Source organism: Eucyclogobius newberryi, unplaced genomic scaffold (genome assembly GCF_026437365.1).
Source record: "Eucyclogobius newberryi isolate DKJ021-1_F unplaced genomic scaffold, fEucNew1.0.hap1 SCAF_15, whole genome shotgun sequence".
NCBI lineage: Eukaryota > Metazoa > Chordata > Actinopteri > Gobiiformes > Gobiidae > Eucyclogobius > Eucyclogobius newberryi.
The window spans coordinates 36,725,170-36,750,163 of NW_027315779.1; the positions used below are offsets into that span (position 1 = coordinate 36,725,170).

The following is a 24,994-nucleotide window of genomic DNA, read 5'->3' on the forward strand; positions in this document are numbered from 1 at the left end:
TCTCTCCTCTCCTCTCCCCCTCCCCTCTCCCCTCCTCTCCCCCTCCTCTTTCTTTCTCCCCCTCCTCTCTCCCCCTCCTCTCTCCCCTCCTCTCCCCCTCCTCTCTCCCCCTCCTCTCCCCCTCCTCTCTCCCCCTCCTCTCCCCTCCTCTCCCCACCTCTGCCTCCTCCATCACCGCTGTGCTGCTGCTGCTGCTGCTGCTGCCGCCGCCGCTGCTGCTGGAGCTCCTCTGACCGGGCTCACCGTGCGCAAAACCGGACACTTTGACTGCGCAGTGCGGGAGGACTAACCGACATGGATCTTAATTAACCAACTCATTTCTTTCCCATTTTTTCCTCTTGACGCGTCCCTGGGATGCGCTTGCTGCGGGGTCTCCGTGTTTAAACCCTCCATGCCGCTCTCCAGTTTGTAAAGATGAGGATTCCGTGCGGAGACTGGTTCGTGGTGACGTTCTGCTGTTGCGTTTGGGCTCTGGCGCGGGGCGCGTTCCCGAGCAGCGTTCAGATCGGTGAGTCTCATCCTTTTCCCGTGGCTTTTCCCACCTTTAGATTCACACTCGGGATGTTCTGTTCCTCCAGATCTCCTCAAACTCTCGCTCCTCTCGCGTTAGGGGACGAGTCCAGTCAATGTCTCGCTTCACGTCGCTTTTTACGCATTGTGTTTCATCCACATGAAGGAGGAATGACTTTTACTGCTGATTCTGTGAATTATAACTGACTTCAGTCGAATAATCCTAGTCGTATTTTGATTATAGTTGTTGGACTATAACTACATACTCTCAAACACATAAATTTAAAACGAAGACAGTGACAAATATGAAATCAAAATGTAATAAAAATATAACTAGACGCCTTCAGCCATCTTATTTCAATCTTTATCTGGTTAAGATGGGTTTGAAAAGTCTCAGTCTGCAAATATAATAGTTTGACTCACTAATAATAATAATAATGATAATAAAAAAGAAGAATTGACTGCACAAATAAGTAAACAAATAAAAATGTATGAATAACCATAATTGGACGATAGAGGCTCTAAAGCAGAAAGAGCCTTTGTAAGAAAGACAATGACTTATACATTTTACATGTCATTATTCTGTATTTAGAAGCCTCAAGTCACAATATCTCAGCCTTTCTTTGGTTGATCATTTAAAAAACAAGTCTCTATTTTCAATCAAAATGATCGCTTCCATAAACCTCTGACCAGTCGACCACTGGATGAACCTAAACCCTGTCGCAGACGTGACAAATGACCACCACACTATAAACAAGAGCATGGCTTTGATTTGCTCTGGATCTGAGCGCGCGCCAGAACCAGAACAACAGAACAACAGAACAACAGAACAACAGAACAACAGAACAACAGACAAACAGACAAACACGGCACATTAAGCGCAATTTAGCCACTGCACCAAAGTGTCGCCCCAGTGCAGCGCGTGCGGACAGGTCCTGGAGCCCCCCTGGAGCCCCCCGCGTCCCCCCCTGCCTCGTCACGTTGTCCCACGGCTGGATGGACACCAAACCCGTTACGCGCGTCGGTAAGTCGCGCTCGGAGGCGCGGGAAGGGTTTTGGTGCCGGGAATCGTGGTTTGTGAGGATGAAAAAAAAGAAGGGCAAACCATGACCTCCATCGTCATCACCGGAAATCGATGGCCACAGCTCTGGTCTGTCCAGGACGACACTGTGCAGCTCTGGCCTGTCCAGGACGACACTGTGCAGCTCTGGTCTGTCCAGGACGACACTGTGCAGCTCTGGTCTGTCCAGGACGACACTGTGCAGCTCTGGTCTGTCCAGGACGACACTGTGCAGCTCTGGTCTGTCCAGGACGACACTGTGCAGCTCTGGTCTGTCCAGGACGACACTGTGCAGCTCTGGTCTGTCCAGGACGACACTGTGCAGCTCTGGCCTGTCCAGGACGACACTGTGCAGCTCTGGCCTGTCCAGGACGACACTGTGCAGCTCTGGCCTGTCCAGGACGACACTGTGCAGCTCTGGTCTGTCCAGGACGACACTGTGCAGCTCTGGCCTGTCCAGGACGACACTGTGCAGCTCTGGCCTGTCCAGGACGACACTGTGCAGCTCTGGTCTGTCCAGGACGACACTGTGCAGCTCTGGCCTGTCCAGGACGACACTGTGCAGCTCTGGCCTGTCCAGGACGACACTGTGCAGCTCTGGTCTGTCCAGGACGACACTGTGCAGCTCTGGTCTGTCCAGGACGACACTGTGCAGCTCTGGCCTGTCCAGGACGACACTGTGCAGCTCTGGCCTGTCCAGGACGACACTGTGCAGCTCTGGCCTGTCCAGGACGACACTGTGCAGCTCTGGCCTGTCCAGGACGACACTGTGCAGCTCTGGCCTGTCCAGGACGACACTGTGCAGCTCTGGTCTGTCCAGGACGACACTGTGCAGCTCTGGTCTGTCCAGGACGACACTGTGCAGCTCTGGTCTGTCCAGGACGACACTGTGCAGCTCTGGCCTGTCCAGGACGACACTGTGCAGCTCTGGCCTGTCCAGGACGACACTGTGCAGCTCTGGTCTGTCCAGGACGACACTGTGCAGCTCTGGCCTGTCCAGGACGACACTGTGCAGCTCTGGCCTGTCCAGGACGACACTGTGCAGCTCTGGTCTGTCCAGGACGACTCACGCTGTAAAAGCCTCTTCTTTTTGATAGTAATAGTGATTGTGGTGATTTTGATGCAGATGGCGCTCATTGTTCACACTCATGGATCTGAACCAGAAGCTCGAGTTCAAACATGGACCTCACACGCTCAAGATGTTCTAGTTACTTTTTGCTGATATTCAGTCAAATCTAGTGCACTCAAATGGTCTAAACCAGGTTTAAACCAGGACTAAAGCAGGACTAAAGCAGGTCTAAAGCAGGACTAAAGCAGGTCTAAAGCAGGACTAAAGCAGGACTAAAGCAGGTCTAAAGCAGGACTAAAGCAGGACTAAAGCAGGACTAAAGCAGGACTAAAGCAGGACTAAAGCAGGTCTAAAGCAGGACTTAAGCAGGACTGAAGCAGGTCTAAAGCAGGACTTAAGCAGGACTTAAGCAGGACTGAAGCAGGACTAAAACAGGACTAAAAAAGGTCTAAAGCAGGACTAAAGCAGGTCTAAAGCAGGACTAAAGCAAGACTAAAACAGGACTAAAGCAGGACTTAAGCAGGACTGAAGCAGGACTGAAGCAGGACTGAAGCAGGACTGAAGCAGGACTGAAGCAGGACTGAAGCAGGACTGAAGCAGGTCTAAAGCAGGTCTAAAGCAGGACTAAAGCAGGACTAAAGCAGGTCTAAAGCAGGTCTAAAGCAGGTCTAAAGCAGGACTAAAGCAGGACTAAAGCAGGTGTCTCTCTGCTGCAGCTGAGCGCTCATGCAGGTCCCTCTCTTCATTCACACACTTATGTGTCAGACTGTATCGGCGGATTCACATTGATTCTCCTTTTACCAGGACAAAAGCAGGACTAAACAAAGACTAACCCAGGTCCAAACCAGGACTAAACCAGCACTAAACCAGGTCCAAACCGGGTCTAAACCAGGATTAAACCAGGACTAAACCGGGACTAAACCAGGATTAAACCAGGTCTAAGCCAAGTCTAAACCAGGACTAAACCAGGACTAAACCAGATCTAAACCAGATCTAAACCAGGACTGAACCAGGTCTAAACCAGGACTAAACCAGGTCCAAACCAGGTCTAAATCAGGTCTAAAACAGGTCTAAACCGGGACAAAACTGGGACTAAACTGGGACTAAACCGGGACTAAACCAGGTCTAAACCAGGTCTAAACCAGATCTAAACCAGGTCTAAACCAGATCTAAACCAGGTCTAAACCAGGTCTAAACCAGATCTAAACCAGGTCCAAACCAGGACTAAACCAGGACTAAACCAGGACTAAACCAGGTCTAAACCAGGTCTAAACCAGGACTAAACCAGGTCTAAGCCAAGTCTAAACCAGGACTAAACCAGGACTAAACCAGATCTAAATCAGGTCTAAACCAGGACTGAACCAGGTTTAAACCGGGACTAAACTGGGACTAAACCGGGACTAAACCAGGTCTAAACCAGGTCAAAACCAGGTCTAAAGCAGGTCTAAACCAGGTCTAAACCAGGTCTAAACCAGATCTAAACCAGATCTAAACCAGGTCTAAACCAGGTCTAAACCAGATCTAAACCAGGTCTAAACCAGGACTAAACCTGGACTAAACCAGGACTAAACCAGGACTAAACCAGATCTAAACCAGGTCTAAACCAGGTCTAAACCAGATCTAAACCAGGTCTAAACCAGGTCTAAACCAGGACTAAACCTGGACTAAACCAGGACTAAACCAGGTCTAAACCAGGACTAAACCAGATCTAAACCAGGTCTAAACCAGGACTAAACCAGATCTAAACCAGGTCTAAACCAGGACTAAACCAGGTCCAAACTAGGACTAAACCAGATCTAAACCAGATCTAAACCAGGTCTAAACCAGGACTAAACCAGGACTAAACCAGATCTAAATCAGGTCTAAACCAAGTCTAAACCAGGTCTAAACCAGGACTAAACCAGGACTAAACCAGGACTAAACCAGGACTAAACCAGGTCTAAACCAGGTCTAAACCAGGACTAAACCAGGACTAAACCAGGTCTAAACCAGATCTAAACCAGGTCTAAACCAGGTCTAAACCAGATCTAAACCAGGTCCAAACCAGGTCTAAACCAGGACTAAACCAGGTCTAAACCAGGTCTAAACCAGATCTAAACCAGGTCTAAACCAGATCTAAACCAGGTCCAAACCAGGTCTAAACCAGGTCTAAACCAGGTCTAAACCAGATCTAAACCAGGTCCAAACCAGGTCTAAACCAGGACTAAACCAGGACTAAACCAGGACTAAACCAGGACTAAACCAGATCTAAATCAGGTCTAAACCAAGACTAAACCAGATCTAAACCAGGTCTAAACCAGGACTAAACCAGATCTAAACCAGGTCCAAACCAGGACTAAACCAGGTCTAAACTAGGACTAAACCAGATCTAAACCAGGTCTAAACCAGGTCTAAACCAGGACTAAACCAGGACCAAACCAGGTCCAAACCAGGTCTAAACCAGGTCTAAACCAGGACTAAACCAGGTCTAAACCAGATCTAAACCAGGACTAAACCAGGACCAAACCAGGTCCAAACCAGGTCTAAACCAGGTCTAAACCAGGACTAAACCAGGTCTAAACCAGATCTAAACCAGGTCCAAACCAGGTCTAAACCAGGACTAAACCAGGACTAAACCAGGACTAAACCAGATCTAAACCAGTGCTTAACCTTGTACAAAAAACAGCCTCATGGACGATACACAGAATAACCCTCTGCTGCTCTCGGGCGGGTGCTGGGTGTTCTTCCTCTGCTGCTCTCGTGCGGGTGCTGGGTGTTCTCCCTCTGCTGCTCTCGGGCGGGTGCTGGGTGTTCTCCCTCTGCTGCTCTCGGGCGGGTGCTGGGTGTTCTCCCTCTGCTGCTCTCGTGCGGGTGCTGGGTGTTCTCCCTCTGCTGCTCTCGGGCGGGTGCTGGGTGTTCTCCCTCTGCTGCTCTCGGGCGGGTGCTGGGTGTTCTCCCTCTGCTGCTCTCGGGCGGGTGCTGGGTGTTCTCCCTCTGCTGCTCTCGGGCGGGTGCTGGGTGTTCTCCCTCTGCTGCTCTCGGGCGGGTGCTGGGTGTTCTCCCTCTGCTGCTCTCGTGCGGGTGCTGGGTGTTCTCCCTCTGCTGCTCTCGTGCGGGTGCTGGGTGTTCTCCCTCTGCTGCTCTCGGGCGGGTGCTGGGTGTTCTCCCTCTGCTGCTCTCGTGCGGGTGCTGGGTGTTCTCCCTCTGCTGCTCTCGTGCGGGTGCTGGGTGTTCTCCCTCTGCTGCTCTCGGGCGGGTGCTGGGTGTTCTCCCTCTGCTGCTCTCGGGCGGGTGCTGGGTGTTCTCCCTCTGCTGCTCTCGGGCGGGTGCTGGGTGTTCTCCCTCTGCTGCTCTCGGGCGGGTGCTGGGTGTTCTCCCTCTGCTGCTCTCGGGCGGGTGCTGGGTGTTCTCCCTCTGCTGCTCTCGTGCGGGTGCTGGGTGTTCTCCCTCTGCTGCTCTCGTGCGGGTGCTGGGTGTTCTCCCTCTGCTGCTCTCGGGCGGGTGCTGAGTGTTCTCCCTCTGCTGCTCTCGTGCGGGTGCTGGGTGTTCTCCCTCTGCTGCTCTCGGGCGGGTGCTGTGTGTTCTCCCTCTGCTGCTCTCGGGCGGGTGCTGGGTGTTCTCCCTCTGCTGCTCTCGGGCGGGTGCTGTGTGTTCTCCCTCTGCTGCTCTCGGGCGGGTGCTGGGTGTTCTCCCTCTGCTGCTCTCGGGCGGGTGCTGTGTGTTCTCCCTCTGCTGCTCTCGGGCGGGTGCTGGGTGTTCTCCCTCTGCTGCTCTCGGGCGGGTGCTGTGTGTTCTCCCTCTGCTGCTCTCGGGCGGGTGCTGTGTGTTCTCCCTCTGCTGCTCTCGGGCGGGTGCTGTGTGTTCTCCCTCTGCTGCTCTCGGGCGGGTGCTGGGTGTTCTCCCTCTGCTGCTCTCGGGCGGGTGCTGGGTGTTCTCCCTCTGCTGCTCTCGTGCGGGTGCTGGGTGTTCTCCCTCTGCTGCTCTCGTGCGGGTGCTGGGTGTTCTCCCTCTGCTGCTCTCGGGCGGGTGCTGGGTGTTCTCCCTCTGCTGCTCTCGTGCGGGTGCTGGGTGTTCTCCCTCTGCTGCTCTCGGGCGGGTGCTGTGTGTTCTCCCTCTGCTGCTCTCGGGCGGGTGCTGGGTGTTCTCCCTCTGCTGCTCTCGGGCGGGTGCTGGGTGTTCTCCCTCTGCTGCTCTCGGGCGGGTGCTGGGTGTTCTCCCTCTGCTGCTCTCGGGCGGGTGCTGGGTGTTCTCCCTCTGCTGCTCTCGTGCGGGTGCTGGGTGTTCTCCCTCTGCTGCTCTCGGGCGGGTGCTGGGTGTTCTCCCTCTGCTGCTCTCGGGCGGGTGCTGGGTGTTCTCCCTCTGCTGCTCTCGGGCGGGTGCTGTGTGTTCTCCCTCTGCTGCTCTCGGGCGGGTGCTGGGTGTTCTCCCTCTGCTGCTCTCGGGCGGGTGCTGGGTGTTCTCCCTCTGCTGCTCTCGGGCGGGTGCTGGGTGTTCTCCCTCTGCTGCTCTCGGGCGGGTGCTGTGTGTTCTCCCTCTGCTGCTCTCGGGCGGGTGCTGTGTGTTCTCCCTCTGCTGCTCTCGGGCGGGTGCTGTGTGTTCTCCCTCTGCTGCTCTCGGGCGGGTGCTGTGTGTTCTCCCTCTGCTGCTCTCGGGCGGGTGCTGTGTGTTCTCCCTCTGCTGCTCTCGGGCGGGTGCTGGGTGTTCTCCCTCTGCTGCTCTCGGGCGGGTGCTGGGTGTTCTCCCTCTGCTGCTCTCGGGCGGGTGCTGGATCCCTCTAAACGAAGCCCTCATCCTGAAATAAAACCAAGAGGAAAAGTTTTTTATGGCGTGACAAAATGAGCAGCTGCTGCACTAAAGCGCTGCTCCAGCTCCATATTTCAGAGCAGCAGGAGTCGCTGGGCGTCCTGCAGAGCTCAGACCAACTGTGTTTGGAGCTCAATCTAAAGAACCTATGGACCCTTCTAGGACGTGTTTAGAGTCGTTGTGGACACGTCCTGGGACTGAACTATGATGTACGAGATGAACCTTCTATTCCATTCATTTTAGTAAGGCAGCTAAAGAAAAACATGCATTTTGAGGTTTGTAGACAATGCAGAAAAATGTTGTTGTTGTTGTTGTTTTCTACATTAAGATAAGATCATCCTTTATCGTCCACACAACCTCCCCTTTCAAAAGTACCATCTTAAAAACATGTACTCAAGTCCCTAAATTCACATTTCACGTTTAAAAATAGTAATATTTATTTTAAAAATCCATGATAGTGTAAACATGCAGCTATATTTGATCCTATTTGTTCTTCCATTTCAACTTATACTCATAAGTAACTTTAGCAATAGAGCTCCTCCTCCTTTGAAAATACTATGTTTTATTTAAAGAGAGTTGAGACTTTAACAAAAGAATAAACCATCACAAGGACTGACAAAAGACGTTTCATATTTATTCACATTCAGGCTTGAATTTTTTCAATTGTGAATTTTATTCATTGCATTTTGTAGTTTTCCTTTTTACTGTTTTTCAGAGTTGAAACATTTTAAAGGAACATTTTCCCTTTTAAATATATATATATATATATATATATATATATATATATATATATATATATATATATATACATTGCATGATATTCAAGGCCTCAAATTCAACAGTTTAACTCAGAATGTCAAATATGCAGTGAAATGACATTTGTTCTTTCCATTTTAAATTGTTTTAATAAAACACAGAATGAGACACAGAGAGAGAGAGAGACATCAGGCACACAAGGAGTTGTAACATGTAGTTGTAACATGTAGTCCGGCGTATGAATGTTCTAGAGGAATGTTCCAGAGGAATGTTCTGGAGAAATGTTCTAGAGGAATGTTCCAAAGGAATGTTCTGGAGAAATGTTCTAGAGGAATGTTCCAGAGGAATGTTCCAGAGGAATGTTCTGGAGAAATGTTCCAGAGGAATTTTCTAGAGGAATGTTCTGGAGGAATGTTCTAGAGGAATGTCCCAGAGGAATTTCCAGAGGAATGTTCTAGAGGAATGTTCTAGAGGAATTTTCTAGAGGAATGTTCTAGAGGAATGTTCTAGAGGAATGTTCCAGAGAAATATTCCAGAGGAATGTTCTAGAGGAATGTTCCGGAGGAATGTTCTAGAGAAATGTTCTGGAGGAATGTTCTAGAGAAATGTTCCAGAGGAATGTTCTAGAGGAATGTTCCGGAGGAATGTTCCAGAGAAATGTTCCAGAGTAATGTTCTGGAGAAATGTTCTAGAAGAATGTTCCAGAGGAATGTTCTAGAGGAATGTTCCAGAGGAATGTTCTAGAGGAATTTTCCAGAGGAATATTCCGGAGGAATGTTCTGGAGAAATGTTCCAGAGGAATGTTCTAGAGGAATGTTCTGGAGGAATGTTCTAGAGGAATGTTCCAGAGGAATGTTCCAGAGGAATTTTCCAGAGGAATGTTCTAGAGGAATGTTCTAGAGAAATATTCCAGAGGAATGTTCTGGAGGAATGTTCTGGAGGAATGTTCTGGAGAAATGTTCCAGAGCAGATAATGATGATCGGCCGCTGCAGGGAACATTTTCTTGTGAATAATGGGAACTTTGAGATTTGTTTTACAACTGATTTTTTCCCAAACATGTGATTTCGTGTCCTCCATTGGGACGTAAATGATGTATTTTCCCATTATTTTTCAGTCAAAGCAAAATTACTTTAACTTTGCCATTATTCTTTTTTTTTTTACATAATTTGTAGTTGTAGTGTTGATCCAAATTGTTAATACATTTATATTTATATAGAATTCCCCTTGAAAGTTCTGATTTATAAGCTTTAATACAAATTATACTGGTCATTACTTTGTTTAATTTCTTGGTTATAATAACACGGCCTCAGAACACCTCCCCAGAGACGTCCAGCTGCGGGACGCTCCGCTGCGGGACGCTCCGCTGCGGGACGCCTTGTTGCGGGACGCCTTGCTGCGGGACGCCTTGCTGCGGGACGCTCCGCTGCGGGACGCCTTGCTGCGGGACGCCTTGCTGTGGGACGCCTTGCTGCGGGACGCTCTGCATGTGCACGAGAACTCTCACCCGTGCCTTCTGCTCGTGTGGACATCTTTACAGAATACTACAAGTGTCCACCAAGTCAGGAATACAGACAGAACACGTGAGTGTCTTTCACGTTCAGGGACATGAGTGTCCTTCCCGTTCAGGAGACATGAGTGTCTTTCACGTTCAGGAGACATGAGTGTCTTTCACGTTCAGGAGACATGAGTGTCTTTTACGTTCAGGAGACATGAGTGTCTTTAACGTTCAGGAGACATGAGTGTCTTTCACGTTCAGGAGACATGAGTGTCTTTCACGTTCAGGAGACATGAGTGTCTTTTACGTTCAGGAGACATGAGTGTCTTTCACGTTCAGGAGACATGAGTGTCTTTCACGTTCAGGAGACATGAGTGTCTTTTACGTTCAGGAGACATGAGTGTCTTTAACGTTCAGGAGACATGAGTGTCTTTCACGTTCAGGAGACATGAGTGTCTTTTACGTTCAGGAGACATGAGTGTCTTTAACGTTCAGGAGACATGAGAGACATGAGTGTCTTTAACGTTCAGGAGACATGAGAGACATGAGTGTCTTTCACGTTCAGGAGACATGAGAGACATGAGTGTCTTTCACGTCCAGGAGACATGAGAGACATGAGTGTCTTTCACGTCCAGGAGACATGAGAGACATGAGTGTCTTTCACGTTCAGGAGACATGAGACATGAGTGTCTTTCACGTTCAGGAGACATGAGTGTTCGCCGTGGCCGTCCCTGCACTCAAAAATGCCCGTCCACATTTTAAAATGCCCTGTCCAAAATATGGGAAGACGGCGTCCATCTAAAAGCCAATCAGACGATCAGTACAACTGCAGGCTGAGACCTGGAAGAGAGAAAACAGAATCATGAGCTGAAATGTTTCTCTCAAACACTGTGTGATAAATGGTGCCAAAACATATAGATACTGTAAATACATGTGGAACATGAGAGGCCCGTCTACAGGTGCTGAAGCACGTTTAAAGAACAAAAACAGCACAAATACAGTCATACGAAGGCCCAAAGGCTTTAATGGACATGACAGTTTATGAAATAAGAGAAGAGCGGACATGCAGCACATTCACACGCGCTTCACAGATGTACGTGGATCACTCCTTACATTATACAGACTTAAAAAAGAAAGATATTACTTCTAAATGTTTTATCTCACACATGATCCAGTGGAAGTAATATAAGCCAATTAGACCAAGAGCGTGAACATGGCACGTGATGAGAGAGGAGGAGCTTGTTCCCGTGGTGACGGCGCAGCACATGTGAGAACTCCTCCACATCAGGGTCACATCAGCATCTCTAGCTCTACTTGATTGAGTCAAATGATGTATAAATATTAAAAAGCTCATTATTCAACTGACAACATCGTCCAACTGTATGTTTGTATTTTTGCTGTACTTTTACATTTAGTCATTTTAATTTTTTTAATTTTAATTTTACGTAATTGTACTTTTACTTGAGTATTTTAGCCACCTCTGTTCAGAAATGATCATTATATCAGATTAGATTTATGTTTTCGAGTTAATGTTGCAAGGATCAGAAATATGTACATTATATATGTACATATGTAAATATGTACATATATAATGTACATATATACATATGTACATTATATATGTACCTATATACATATGTACATATGTACATTCTAAACGTGTGGATGGCGTCATGTCTTGGAACGCTACTTTCGCTCTCTTCTACTTTTCAACATCATTTTAAACTTTTCTTTACAAACTAGTACTTTTAGTACATTTGCGTTAAGGCGTGGCTAAGGCGTGGCGAAGGCGTGGCTAAGCACCACCGTGGTGATTGGTGAAGAAAGGACTCAGGACAAACTCAGGCAAAAACAAGACAGGATTCAAATCGAAAGTTGTTGTCCAGGTCCCGGGTCTTTGGCGGCTCGTGCCCGACGGCCCCTCTGTCCCGGGTCTTTGGCGGCTCATGCCCGACGGCCCCTCTGTCCCAGGTCTTTGGCGGCTCGTGCCCGACGGCCCCTCTGTCCCGGGTCTTTGGCGGCTCATGCCCGACGGCCCCTCTGTCCCAGGTCTTTGGCAGCTCGTGCCTGACGGCCCCTCTGTCCCGGGTCTTTGGCGGCCCCTCTGTCCCGGGTCTTTGGCGGCCCCTCTGTCCCGGGTCTTTGGCGGCTCGTGCCTGATGGCCCCTCTGTCCCGGGTCTTTGGCGGCCCCTCTGTCCCGGGTCTTTGGCGGCTCATGCCCGGGGGCCCCTCTGTCCCTCTCTCAGTGTGGACAAGAGCCGGGGGCCAGCATTGATCCCATGTAGTGTCTATTAACTTGTTAGTGGTACTTCCTGTAGACCTCATTGATTAGCCCCGCCCACCATTCAGTCTGCTCCACATGTACCCCGCCCCCCCGGCTCATCTGTCCTGCCCCATCAAAGCAGGACTAAAGCAGGACTAAAGCAGGACTAAAGCAGGTCTAAAGCAGGACTAAAGCAAGACTAAAACAGGACTAAAGCGGGTCTAAAGCGGGACTAAAGTAGGTCTAAAGCAGGACTAAAGCAGGTCTAAAGCAGGACTAAAGCAGGACTAAAGCAGGACTAAAGCAGGTCTAAAGCAGGACTAAAGCAGTTCTAAAGCAGGACTAAAGCAGGACAAAAGCAGGACTAAAGCAGGACTAAAGCAGGTCTAAAGCAGGACTAAAGCAGTTCTAAAGCAGGACTAAAGCAGGACAAAAGCAGGACTAAAGCAGGACTAAAGCAGGTCTAAAGCAGGACTAAAGCAGGACTAAAGCAGGACTAAAGCAGGACTAAAGCAGGACAAAAGCAGGACAAAAGCAGGACAAAAGCAGGACAAAAGCAGGACTAAAGCAGGACTAAAACTAGGACTAAGCTAGGACTAAAGCAGGACTAAAGCAGGACTAAAGCAGGTCTAAAGCAGGACTAAAGCAGGTCTAAAGCAGGTCTAAAGCAGGACTAAAGCAGGTCTAAAGCAGGTCTAAAGCAGGACTAAAGCAGGTCTAAAGCGGGACTAAAGCAGGTCTAAAGCAGGTCTAAAGCAGGTCTAAAGCAGGACTAAAGCAGGACTAAAGCAGGACTAAAGCAGGACTAAAGCAGGTCTAAAGCAGGTCTAAAGCAGGACTAAAGCAGGTCTAAAGCAGGTCTAAAGCGGGACTAAAGCGGGACTAAAGCAGGTCTAAAGCAGGTCTAAAGCAGGACTAAAGCAGGACTAAAGCAGGACTAAAGCAGGTCTAAAGCAGGACTAAAGCAGTTCTAAAGCAGGACTAAAGCAGGACTAAAGCAGGACTAAAGCAGGTCTAAAGCAGGACTAAAGCAGGACTAAAGCAGGACTAAAGCAGGACTAAAGCAGGACTAAAGCAGGACTAAAGCAGGACAAAAGCAGGACAAAAGCAGGACAAAAGCAGGTCTAAAGCAGGACTAAAGCAGGTCTAAAGCAGGTCTAAAGCAGGACTAAAGCGGGTCTAAAGCGGGACTAAAGCAGGTCTAAAGCAGGTCTAAAGCAGGACTAAAGCAGGACTAAAGCAGGACTAAAGCAGGTCTAAAGCAGGACTAAAGCAGTTCTAAAGCAGGACTAAAGCTGGACAAAAGCAGGACAAAAGCAGGACTAAAGCAGGTCTAAAGCAGGTCTAAAGCAGGACTAAAGCAGGACTAAAGCAGGACTAAAGCAGGACTAAAGCAGGACTAAAGCAGGACTAAAGCAGGACTAAAGCAGGACAAAAGCAGGACAAAAGCAGGACAAAAGCAGGACAAAAGCAGGACAAAAGCAGGACAAAAGCAGGACTAAAGCAGGACTAAAGCAGGACTAAAGCAGGACTAAAACTAGGACTAAGCTAGGACTAAAGCAGGACTAAAGCAGGACTAAAGCAGGTCTAAAGCAGGTCTAAAGCAGGACTAAAGCAGGACTAAAGCAGGACTAAAGCAGGTCTAAAGCAGGACTAAAGCAGGACTAAAGCAGGACTAAAGCAGGACTAAGCTAGGACTAAACTAGGGCTAAACTAGGACTAAAGCAGGTCTAAAATAGGAATATCCAGAATAATCCAGATGTGTTATTATACAATAACATATTTCTTCTGCATTATTTTCAGTAAAAGCATTCGTTTCATTGCATTGAAACCTGATAATTGTTGCAGACTAAAGGCAAAGATAATTTTGCTCTAGCAGCTTGAGATCTCGGTACATTCCTATAGTGACCAGGATAATAGAATAATCAAGGACTAAACAGAGCTTCACCAGGGCTAAACCATGACAAAATTAGGGCTAAAATAAGATAGAAATCAGGATTGAACCCAGACCACAAACCAGACCACAAACCAGCCTGTCCCCTCTGGGCTGCAGCTGACCCTCTCTCTCTCCTCTCTCTCTCTCTCTCTCTTCTCTCTCTCTCTCCTCTCTCTCTCTCTCTCTCTCTCTCTCTCTCTCTCTCTCTCTCTCTCTCTCTCTCTCTCTCTCTCTCTCTCTCTCTCTCTCTCTCTCTCTCTCTCTCCTCTCTCTCTCTCTCTCTCTCTCTCTCTCTCTCTCTCTCTCTCTCCTCCTCTCTCTCTCTCTCTCTCTCTCTCTCTCTCTCTCTCTCTCTCTCTCTCTCTCTGTGGATCGTATCTCCCGCCTCACTCACCTGTATGGATCGTATCACACTGTATCTCCCGCCTCACTCACCTGTGTGGATCGTATCACACTGTATCTCCCGCCTCACTCACCTGTATGGATCGTATCACACTGTATCTCCCGCCTCACTCACCTGTGTGGATCTCCCGCCTCACTCACCTGTGTGGATCGTATCACACTGTATCCCCCGCCTCACTCACCTGTGTGGATCTCCGCCTCACTCACCTGTGTGGATCGTATCACACTGTATCTCCCGCCTCACTCACCTGTGTGGATCGTATCACACTGTTTCTCCCGCCTCACTCACCTGTGTGGATCTCCCGCCTCACTCACCTGTGTGGATCGTATCACACTGTATCCCCCGCCTCACTCACCTCTGTGGATCGTATCACACTGTATCTCCCGCCTCACTCACCTGTGTGGATCGTATCACACTGTATCTCCCGCCTCACTCACCTGTGTGGATCGTATCACACTGTATCTCCCGCCTCACTCACCTGTATGGATCGTATCACACTGTATCTCCCGCCTCACTCACCTGTGTGGATCTCCCGCCTCACTCACCTGTGTGGATCGTATCACACTGTATCCCCCGCCTCACTCACCTGTGTGGATCGTATCACACTGTTTCTCCCGCCTCACTCACCTGTGTGGATCTCCCGCCTCACTCACCTGTGTGGATCGTATCACACTGTATCCCCCGCCTCACTCACCTCTGTGGATCGTATCACACTGTATCTCCCGCCTCACTCACCTGTGTGGATCGTATCACACTGTATCTCCCGCCTCACTCACCTGTGTGGATCGTATCACACTGTATCTCCCGCCTCACTCACCTGTATGGATCGTATCACACTGTATCTCCCGCCTCACTCACCTGTGTGGATCTCCCGCCTCACTCACCTGTGTGGATCGTATCACACTGTATCCCCCGCCTCACTCACCTGTGTGGATCGTATCACACTGTATCTCCCGCCTCACTCACCTGTGTGGATCGTATCACACTGTATCTCCCGCCTCACTCACCTGTGTGGATCGTATCACACTGTATCTCCCGCCTCACTCACCTGTATGGATCGTATCACACTGTATCCCCCGGCCTGATGCATCATCAAGGCAGATGTAATGAAGTAAAGTTATGTGCACTATTATGTTATGTTCTCTGTGGTCCAGGGTCTACTTGTAAAACATGTACATTCGTCAGTCAAATAGCTCAGCAGTTTCAGGAGCAGCGGCTCTGTTGACACTCCCATTAAATGTTAATGCTCCTTGAGGGTTAAGAATATGAACTTTGGGTATAGCATCTTAACCACTTATAGCAAATCAAATTTCAATGCTTAACATAGATATTGTAATTAGATACATTTTCAAAATCTTTTTGCATAGATAATACATTGTAAGTGTATATTGCTAAAGCTACACAGCAGCGTCATCTGCACAGAGCTGAGAAACTCTGACACATCGTAATTTAACACTGCCATTAATACAGGCCTAATTCGGGCCGTCCCATAATAGTCCCCATGCACTGAGCCCAGGAGAAAGAGAGAGGGATGTCAGCGCAGAGGGGACAATGCAACGTGGCAGTCTGAGAGAGCGGGGGGAGAAAAGAGAGGAAGAGAAAAGGGAAGACGAGAGAAGGGAAAGGAATACAAAAGAGAAGAGAGTGGAAGAGACGAGAGGGGGAGTGGCAAAAGAGAGGATAGGAGAAGAATCCTACTCCTTCCTGCTCCAGAGCGCCCCCTACATGCCCCCAGTGCTCCTGCTGAGTCATCATCTCCGCCCGTCTTGCTGACAGAGGACAACACGGCAGTTTAGGACTTTTATCTTCCCCTTGGGCTTTGGTGTCACTCTTTGGAGCTATATCACATGTGTCAAACACAAGGCCTGCGGGCCACATCCAGCCCGCCAGACAATTTATTCGGGCCCGCCAAACATTTCGAATTTATATTTATTAATTTTCAATCGATTCATAGAACTATAGTTACATCCGTAACCGTTTTTATCGCTAAAACTACACTTCCCACAATGCCGCTGGTGGCCGCCCCTCCCCCGCGTGGCTCTGCACTGCCTTGTGTACTGCAGAGGGAGAAGTGCTGAGTAGTAACGACACTAATGTGACTGTGAACACACTAATGTGACTGTGACACACTAATGTGACTGTGAACACACTAATGTGACTGTGACACACTAATGTGACTGTGACACACTAATGTGACTGTGACACACTAATGTGACTGTGACACACAAATGTGACTGTGACACACTAATGTGACTGTGGCACACTAATGTGACTGTGAACACACTAATGTGACTGTGACACACTAATGTGACTGTAAACACACTAATGTGACTGTGAACACACTAATGTGACTGTGTCCACACTAATGTGACTGTGAACACACAAATGTGACTGTGACACACTAATGTGACCGTGACACACTAATGTGACTGTGACACACAAATGTGACTGACACACAAATGTGACTGTGACACACTAATGTGACTGTGACACACTAATGTGACTGTGACACACTAATGTGACTGTGACACACTAATGTGACTGTGAACACACTAATGTGACTGTGAACACACTAATGTGACTGTGACACACTAATGTGACTGTGAACACACTAATGTGACTGTGACACACTAATGTGACTGTGAACACACTAATGTGACTGTGACACACTAATGTGACTGTGAACACACTAATGTGACTGTGACACACTAATGTGACTGTGAACACACTAATGTGACTGTGACACACTAATGTGACTGTGAACACACTAATGTGACTGTGAACACACTAATGTGACTGACACACTAATGTGACTGTGACACACTAATGTGACTGTGAACACACTAATGTGACTGTGACACACTAATGTGACTGTGACACACTAATGTGACTGTGAACACACTAATGTGACTGTGACACACTAATGTGAATTTGAGTCACTACATGAATCATTTTGTCACTGAGATCAGCTTAAACTATGAAAATATCTCATATTGAGTTTGTGATATGAACATCATAAATCACATCAAAAGTCCATGTTCCTGCTGCTGCTGCTGCTGAACATGGACTCAGTCTTTCACCTGCTGCACATTTGTGCAACAGTCTCCACAACTATTACTCGGCTGTAAAAAAGCTATTTATTTCTTATATTTTGTATTGTTTTATTTTGTCTATAATGTTCGGCCCACGACTCGGCTTGAGCGTCAACATTTGACAAAAGAGTTTAGTTTGATGGAACACTGAAGGCCAGAGGCGAAACTTAACCTCCTTAAACGCTCCACGTCTGTTTGTATTTAGTGGTGAGTCAGTTCAGGTGAACAGAGAACTACAGAGAACCACAGAGAACCACAGAGAACTACAGAGAACTACAGAGAACTACAGAGAACTACAGAGAACTACAGAGAACTACAGATGACTACAGAGAACTACAGAGAACTACAGAGAACTACAGAGAACTACAGAGAACTACAGAGAACCACAGAGAACTACAGAGAACCACAGAGAACCACAGAGACCTACAGAGACCTACAGAGAACTACAGAGAACCACAGAGAACTACAGAGAACCACAGAGAACCACAGAGAACTACAGAGAACTACAGAGAACCACAGAGAACCACAGAGAACCACAGAGAACTACAGAGCACCACAGAGACCTACAGAGACCTACAGAGAACTACAGAGAACTACAGAGAACCACAGAGAACTACAGAGAACTACAGAGAACCACAGAGAACTACAGAGAACTACAGAGAACTACAGAGAACCACAGAGAACCACAGAGAACCACAGAGACCTACAGAGACCTACAGAGAACCACAGAGAACCACAGATAACTACAGAGAACTACAGAGACCTACAGAGAACTACAGAGAACCATAGAGAACTACAGAGAACTACAGAGAACCTCAGAGAACCTCAGAGAACTACAGAGAACTACAGAGACCTACAGAGAACTACAGAGAACTACAGAGACCTACAGAGAACTACAGAGAACCTCAGAGAACCTCAGAGAACTACAGAGAACCACAGAGACCTACAGAGACCTACAGAGAACCACAGAGAACTACAGAGAACCACAGAGAACCACAGAGAACTACAGAGAACTACAGAGAACCACAGAGAACCACAGAGAACTACAGAGCACCACAGAGACCTACAGAGACCTACAGAGACCTACAGAGAACTACAGAGAACTACAGAGAACCACAGAGAACTACAGAGAACTACAGAGAACTACAGAGAACCACAGAGAACCACAGAGAACCACAGAGACCTACAGAGAACCACAGAGAACCACAGAGAACTACAGAGAACTACAGAGACCTACAGAGAACTACAGAGAACCATAGAGAACTACAGAGAACTACAGAGAACTACAGAGAACCTCAGAGAACCTCAGAGAACTACAGAGACCTACAGAGACCTACAGAGAACTACAGATGACTACAGAGAACTACAGAGAACTACAGAGAACCATAGAGAACCTCAGAGAACTACAGAGAACTACAGAGAACCTCAGAGAACCTCAGAGAACTACAGAGAACCTCAGAGAACTACAGAGAACTACAGAGACCTACAGAGACCTACAGAGAACTACAGAGAACTACAGAGAACCTCAGAGAACCTCAGAGAACTACAGAGAACTACAGAGAACTACAGATAATTACAGATAATTACACAGACGTGGAAATGTTAGTTATTACATTTAAAAGGTTTTTTAGATCTTGAGAAGTTTATTTTGTTATAAAGTCAAATACAATATTTTTCAGTTCCAAATACCTATTTAACAATATTTAACAATAGATTAAATGTTTATCTCAGTAGATCATCTCTGAAGTTGTAATGACATAAACTGAAGCACATGTTGGTGAAATTACACTTGTTTTTCTTAATACATTTCAGTTTATGAGAACAAAGGTGTTTGTAATTTTCTTTTATCGATCCAGTAATTGCTTCAAAAACAGCGTAGGCTTTATAAAGCTTTTATTTCTTATATTTTGTATTTTATGTTTTACGTTTTTATGTTTTATAACATCATTCACTTCTTTCATTCATCCTGTTTACAAGCTCATCTTCTCTGAGCCTCACAAATCACACGTTTGAATTTTCCCTGGATTGTTGTGTCAGAGGTCAAACTCTTAAATCCTCCATGAATCATCACCGGACTGAGATCAAACTGTTTTCGCAACAAACGCAACAAACAGGAACGTTGCTTCAAGTTTGTCCAAATGTAGATATTACTTTTCATTTGGAAAAGGTGAAATACAAATCTTAAAGTGAACAGAATCTAAGCCAGAAGAATGCATCACTTTCTAACGATTTACAACATGCAGTATCTGTGTTCATCAGTTCATTTCACATGTTTCATTAAACGTCATGATGTGCCAGTTGAAAATACCGTGTGATTAATATGGGATGTTTGTTTAGACATTCCCAAATAAATAACGATAAGGCTGAGCAAAATAATATGTCTGTTTGCCGTAACCCGACCGACCCGGTTAGAAACTAGCCGACTGAAAAAAAGTATCAGTAAAATATAAAATATTTTATTTTTCAATTATTTCGCCGACTCACCGACCGGTCTTTCCTAAACCACCGAGTCAAATATTTTTATAACGCTGGTGAACCAATCTTTCATCCCAAAGGACTGATAACGCATTGCGCAACACATGTGCGTCTTCATATTCAGTCCTCCACATGCGTTTGTGACAAAACAGAATGTGCATAAGCCTGACCCCTGGACTATTGAAGCCTCTGACCCCTGGACTATTGAAGCCTCTGACCCCTGGACTATTGAAGCCTCTGACCCCTGGACTATTGAAGCCTCTGACCCCTGGACTGTTGAAGCCTCTGACCCCTGGACTATTGAAGCCTCTGTCCCCTGGACTGTTGAAGCCTCTGACCCCTGGACTGTTGAAGCCTCTGACCCCTGGACTATTGAACCCTCTGACCCCTGGACTGTTGAAGCCTCTGATCCCTGGACTGTTGAAGCCTGACCCCTGGACTGTTGAAGCCTCTGACCCCTGGACTGTTGAAGCCTCTGACCCCTGGACTGTTGAAGCCTCTGACCCCTGGACTATTGAAGCCTCTGACCCCTGGACTGTTGAACCCTCTGACCCCTGGACTGTTGAAGCCTCTGACCCCTGGACTGTTGAAGCCTGACCCCTGGACTGTTGAAGCCTCTGACCCCTGGACTGTTTAAGCCTCTGACCCCTGGACTGTTGAAGCCTGACCCCTGGACTGTTGAAGCCTGACCCCTGGACTGTTGAAGCCACTGACCCCTGGACTGTTGAATCTTGACCCCTGGACTGTTGAAGCCTCTGACCCCTGGACTGTTGAAGCCTCTGACCCCTGGACTGTTGAAGCCTCTGACCCCTGGACTGTTGAAGCCTGACCCCTGGACTGTTGAAGCCTGACCCCTGGACTGTTGAAGCCTGACCCCTGGACTGTTGAAGCCTGACCCCTGGACTGTTGAAGCCTCTGACCCCTGGACTGATGAAGCCTCTGACCCCTGGACTATTGAAGCCTCTGACCCCTGGACTATTGAAGCCTCTGACCCCTGGACTGTTGAAGCCTGACCCCTGGACTGCTGAAGCCTGACCCCTGGACTGTTGAAGCCTGACCCCTGGACTGTTGAAGCCTGACCCCTGGACTGTTGAAGCCTCTGACCCCTGGACTGTTGAAGCCTGACCCCTGGACTGTTGAAGCCTGACCCCTGGCAACATTTGGATTTTTTTGCCATCAAAGTAAAAAAAATAAGAATTTGCCTACCGACCCACTTGAAAGATGTCGGCTCGGGTTACAGCAAACAGACAATTTATTTGGGGCATTCTAAAGTTCAACCTTTGTGGATCATATGTTTGGATATGTCTTTCATAATCTCCCATAGGCCCCTGTCATCCATCTGCGAGGGCCACTGTGCAAAAGCACCTCAAAGTGGCCCATGTCCAAACACACGCTCAGTCTGTTCCTTTTAGACACTTGAATTATGGTGAATTATAAATGGAATATCTCCTGTGAACATAAACACACTCCCCTTCTGACCATTACAGACTAAGATTTTTAGAATGTTCTCACAAAATACAAATGTATCAACTCATTTGTAACCACAATAGAAATGAACTAAGTTTGCATTGTTGTTACTGGCCTTCACTTTCATTGACTTTGCTCTGGCATCTCGTGATTTACTTACGAGGCAATTCCTCCTCAGGATTTGTGTTATAACTCCATGTACAGAGAGAACGACCATGGGGAAATAAAGACAAGCTAGCTTTCCCTGACGTAAGCAAGCACCCAGTTGTACTGAATGTGAATTGAGGCAGAAATGTGTCTGGGGATGATTTATGGACTTGAACACAGCAGAGGCGACCTCTGGGTCTCGACCTTTATGTCACAAATAACAAACAGGCTTATGAAACGAGTGTGAATGAAGCTGTTTACAACTCTAGCTATGTACATAGCAACTCTAACAAAGTAATAATGGCCAAAAGCTCCAAAAAGTAAATGTGTGTTTCTATTAAAATACAGAAGGTAAAATATTAAAAGCATGATCAATTACAGTAAGGTAATACAGATTTTGTAACATGTTCCATATACATTTGTATACCAGGATACTTAAACATTGATTTAACCAACAAAAATTGTAATTGTGACTTATTTACAGTTACAACATATTTTAATATATTGTGAAGATTGACTTTACAACCAAGATGGAGCCGCAGACAGATGCCCTGGTTTTCGGTCCACCTTGTTTTATCCATTCATACATCATGTGTCAGACCATCAGCTCCTCATGAAGAAGCTCCAGCAGAGGATGTACTTCCTGCAGCAGCTGAAGAAAGACAAGCTGATGATGGAGATGATGGAGCAGTTCTACACGGCCATCATTGAGTCCATCCTCACCTCCTCCATCACCTCCTCCATCACCGTGTGGTACGCTGGAGCCACAGCCAGGGACAAACAGAGACTACAGCGCCCTCTGCTGAGAAGGTGATCGGCCGTGGACTTCCATCTCTGCAGGACCTGTAGGTCTCCAGGACTCTGGGACGAACAGGTCGGATCACAGCCGACCCTTCTCACCCTGGACTTGGACTATGGAGCCACTCCCCTCAGGCAGGAGGCCACTCCCCTCAGGCAGGAGGCCACTCCCCTCAGGCAGGAGGCCACTCCCCTCAGGCAGGAGGCCACTCCCCTCAGGCAGGAGGCCACTCCCTTCAGGCAGGAGGCTACAGTCCATCTGGACCAGAACCTCCCGTCACAAGAACAGTTTCTTTCCCTCTGCTGTTGGACTCATGAACACTTAACACCTGCAACTTTTACAATTATTCAAACCAATAACCATTCATTGCACTGCTCATTTTTCATTTTTGATATTTTAGTTTATTTGTAAATTCTGAATAAAGGACAGAAGAAATAAATTAAGGAAATACAAAGAAAGGAATGAAGTAAGGATGGAAGGAAAGAAGCAAGTAAGCGATCAAGGAAGTTAATAAGAAAGCATTTAAGTAGAGAAGTATGTGAGGAAGGAAGATGGAAAGGAGTGTATGATCTCCAGAAGTTGTTTGTAAAAAAGCATTTTAATATCTACAAAAAGCATTGTTAATGTAATATGTCATGCTACCTTAAATATGGACCCTCACATATTACTACTACATGGTCCTTGTCGGCTGTATTATCTCCGCTCTGTTATTTACTGCATAAATATTCCTGCTTTGTCTAGAAGAAGTCGCGCTGGAGAGGGCGCACTGGCATTTCATTTAATGTCATATGCACTGGTCGCTCCCCAGAGTACAGCCCCCAGTCCCCCGTAGTCCCCCAGAACCTAAGGAAGCAGGACCGTGACATTTACTGGGCCTTGATCCCCGAGGAGTGGCCTAAATTACATATGGGACAGTCACACAACGTATCATTGTTGTACAAAAACATGTCCCCAAGGCTGTGTGCTCAAATGGTCCTCATATCGGCTTGGGAGTAGAAGCAGTAGTAAATATCGTTGTAGTATTAACAGTATTAATATGGGCAGTTATAGTAAGTACTTTATTTCCATCCATTATATTTTTCATATTGATGATGGCGAGTGACCACTGCACAAAGCATTCTCCACACTCTCACTTCAGATCTGGAGTAGATCAGCTTCTGCTTCTCCTTAGATGTTTTCCCTTCTCACTGGTGGTGGTGGTGATGGTGGTTTTACTTTATTTTCTACTAAAAAGCTGACCTCATCAAAACCTTCTGGTCCGATACGGTGCATCTCTGTTGACTACTTAGTGTCTTACAGTTTATTCTCGATAATTTCGATGAAGAACATCTCAGAAGATTCCATAAAGAAATAATGGAGGATTTTTTGGCGCTAACTCTGAGTCTCATTTCCTGGTGGTGTGGACAGCCGAGTAGTTCATTCACATGTCAATCAAAGGACGCACCTACTGCTCACCTGCAGCCTCGTCCGCTCGTCCCCAGGAGAGCAGCACGATTCCCTGGCTACGCATGTGTGGTTGATATGCCGGTGTGTGTTTAGCGCATGGATCTATTATAATATAGTTCCCTCAGTGACAGGACAAAATTAAGACAGAGAAAGACAGTTCGAACTCAGAAGAGACAGAAATCTACGAGAGAGAGACGAGACGAGAGAATATGCGATCCGTCGTGCTAATAAACAAACGCACGTGTAGCAGCGAGGCTGTTGTGTGCGTCTGCACGTGGTGAGGGTGGGAGGGGGGGAGTGTGTGTGGGGGGTGTGTGTGTGTGGGGGGGTCATGCGCACTTCCTCTTGAGTTCTCAAATCGGCAAAAAATCCTCCATTATTCCTTTAATTGTAGATCCCACTCAGCTGTGAGAATGCATAATGAACGGAGCTGTCCCTGGTGCTGAAGTTCAACAGTAAATATGTATCAGTTTTGCATCAGTCAAGTGGCGTTTAGTGAAGAAAATGATAAAGAAAAGACAAAAACAAAGTTATAACATCAATAATCATCAAAATTCTATCCAAAAAGCTTGCTCGACCAGCCAAGACTACACACAGTCTATTCTGAAACTGTGTCCTGTCTCCACGATTTCCGCTGGCCATGATTGACATTTGGATGAACCAATCAGAGAAACACATGGTCATGTTATAATGTAAGTTTTTTGACTAAAAAAGAAAGTCAAAATAACTGTTTAATAACATGTATTTCTGTTCCAGGCGGGTTATTTATCCGGAACACAGACCAGGAGTACACGGCCTTCAGACTGGCCATCTTCCTGCACAACACGAGCCCCAACGCATCCGAGGCTCCGTTCAACCTGGTGCCGCACGTGGACAACATTGAGACGGCAAACAGCTTTGCAGTCACCAATGCCTGTAAGTCTGGGCTCAGTGTGTGTGAACATCTACACGCAGTGACCTCCAATAATGTTGGCAGCCTTCACAGATACGAGCACTAAGATCTAAAGCATGCCAAACAAACAAACAAACAAACAAACAAACAAACAAAACAACACTATCTTGTCATTGTTTTTGGCACAATTTGAGGACTTTTGACAAGGTTAAAAGTATTACTTGAATCCAAATATTTCTCATCAATTTGTCAGGGATGCCAATATCAGCATAACTGGCTCACAGCTTTGAATCATGGGAAATGGAGTTTATCGCTGATTGTGTGGTTCATTTTGATTCCTGTGGTGCTGTTTGTGAACTGCCTCGTGTGGAAGTGTTTGTCATGAACGAGCGAGTATTCC

At 47.2% G+C, this 24,994-nt stretch overlaps 1 protein-coding gene across 2 annotated transcripts in view; it reads left to right on the forward strand.

Annotated features, from left to right (window-relative positions):
- Positions 1-266: 266 nt before the first annotated feature.
- Positions 267-24,994, forward strand: part of gria4b (glutamate receptor, ionotropic, AMPA 4b) — a 518,469-nt gene continuing 493,741 nt past the window's right edge. Inside the window, exons 1-2 of one of the 2 annotated variants that reach the window (XM_072447036.1) lie at positions 267-508; positions 24,459-24,617. In XM_072447036.1, the coding sequence (XP_072303137.1) occupies positions 415-508; positions 24,459-24,617 (253 nt within the window). In that variant the 5' untranslated portion in view covers positions 267-414. The remainder of the gene's footprint in view (positions 509-24,458; positions 24,618-24,994) is intronic. The other variant, XM_072447035.1, reaches the window with a different exon arrangement.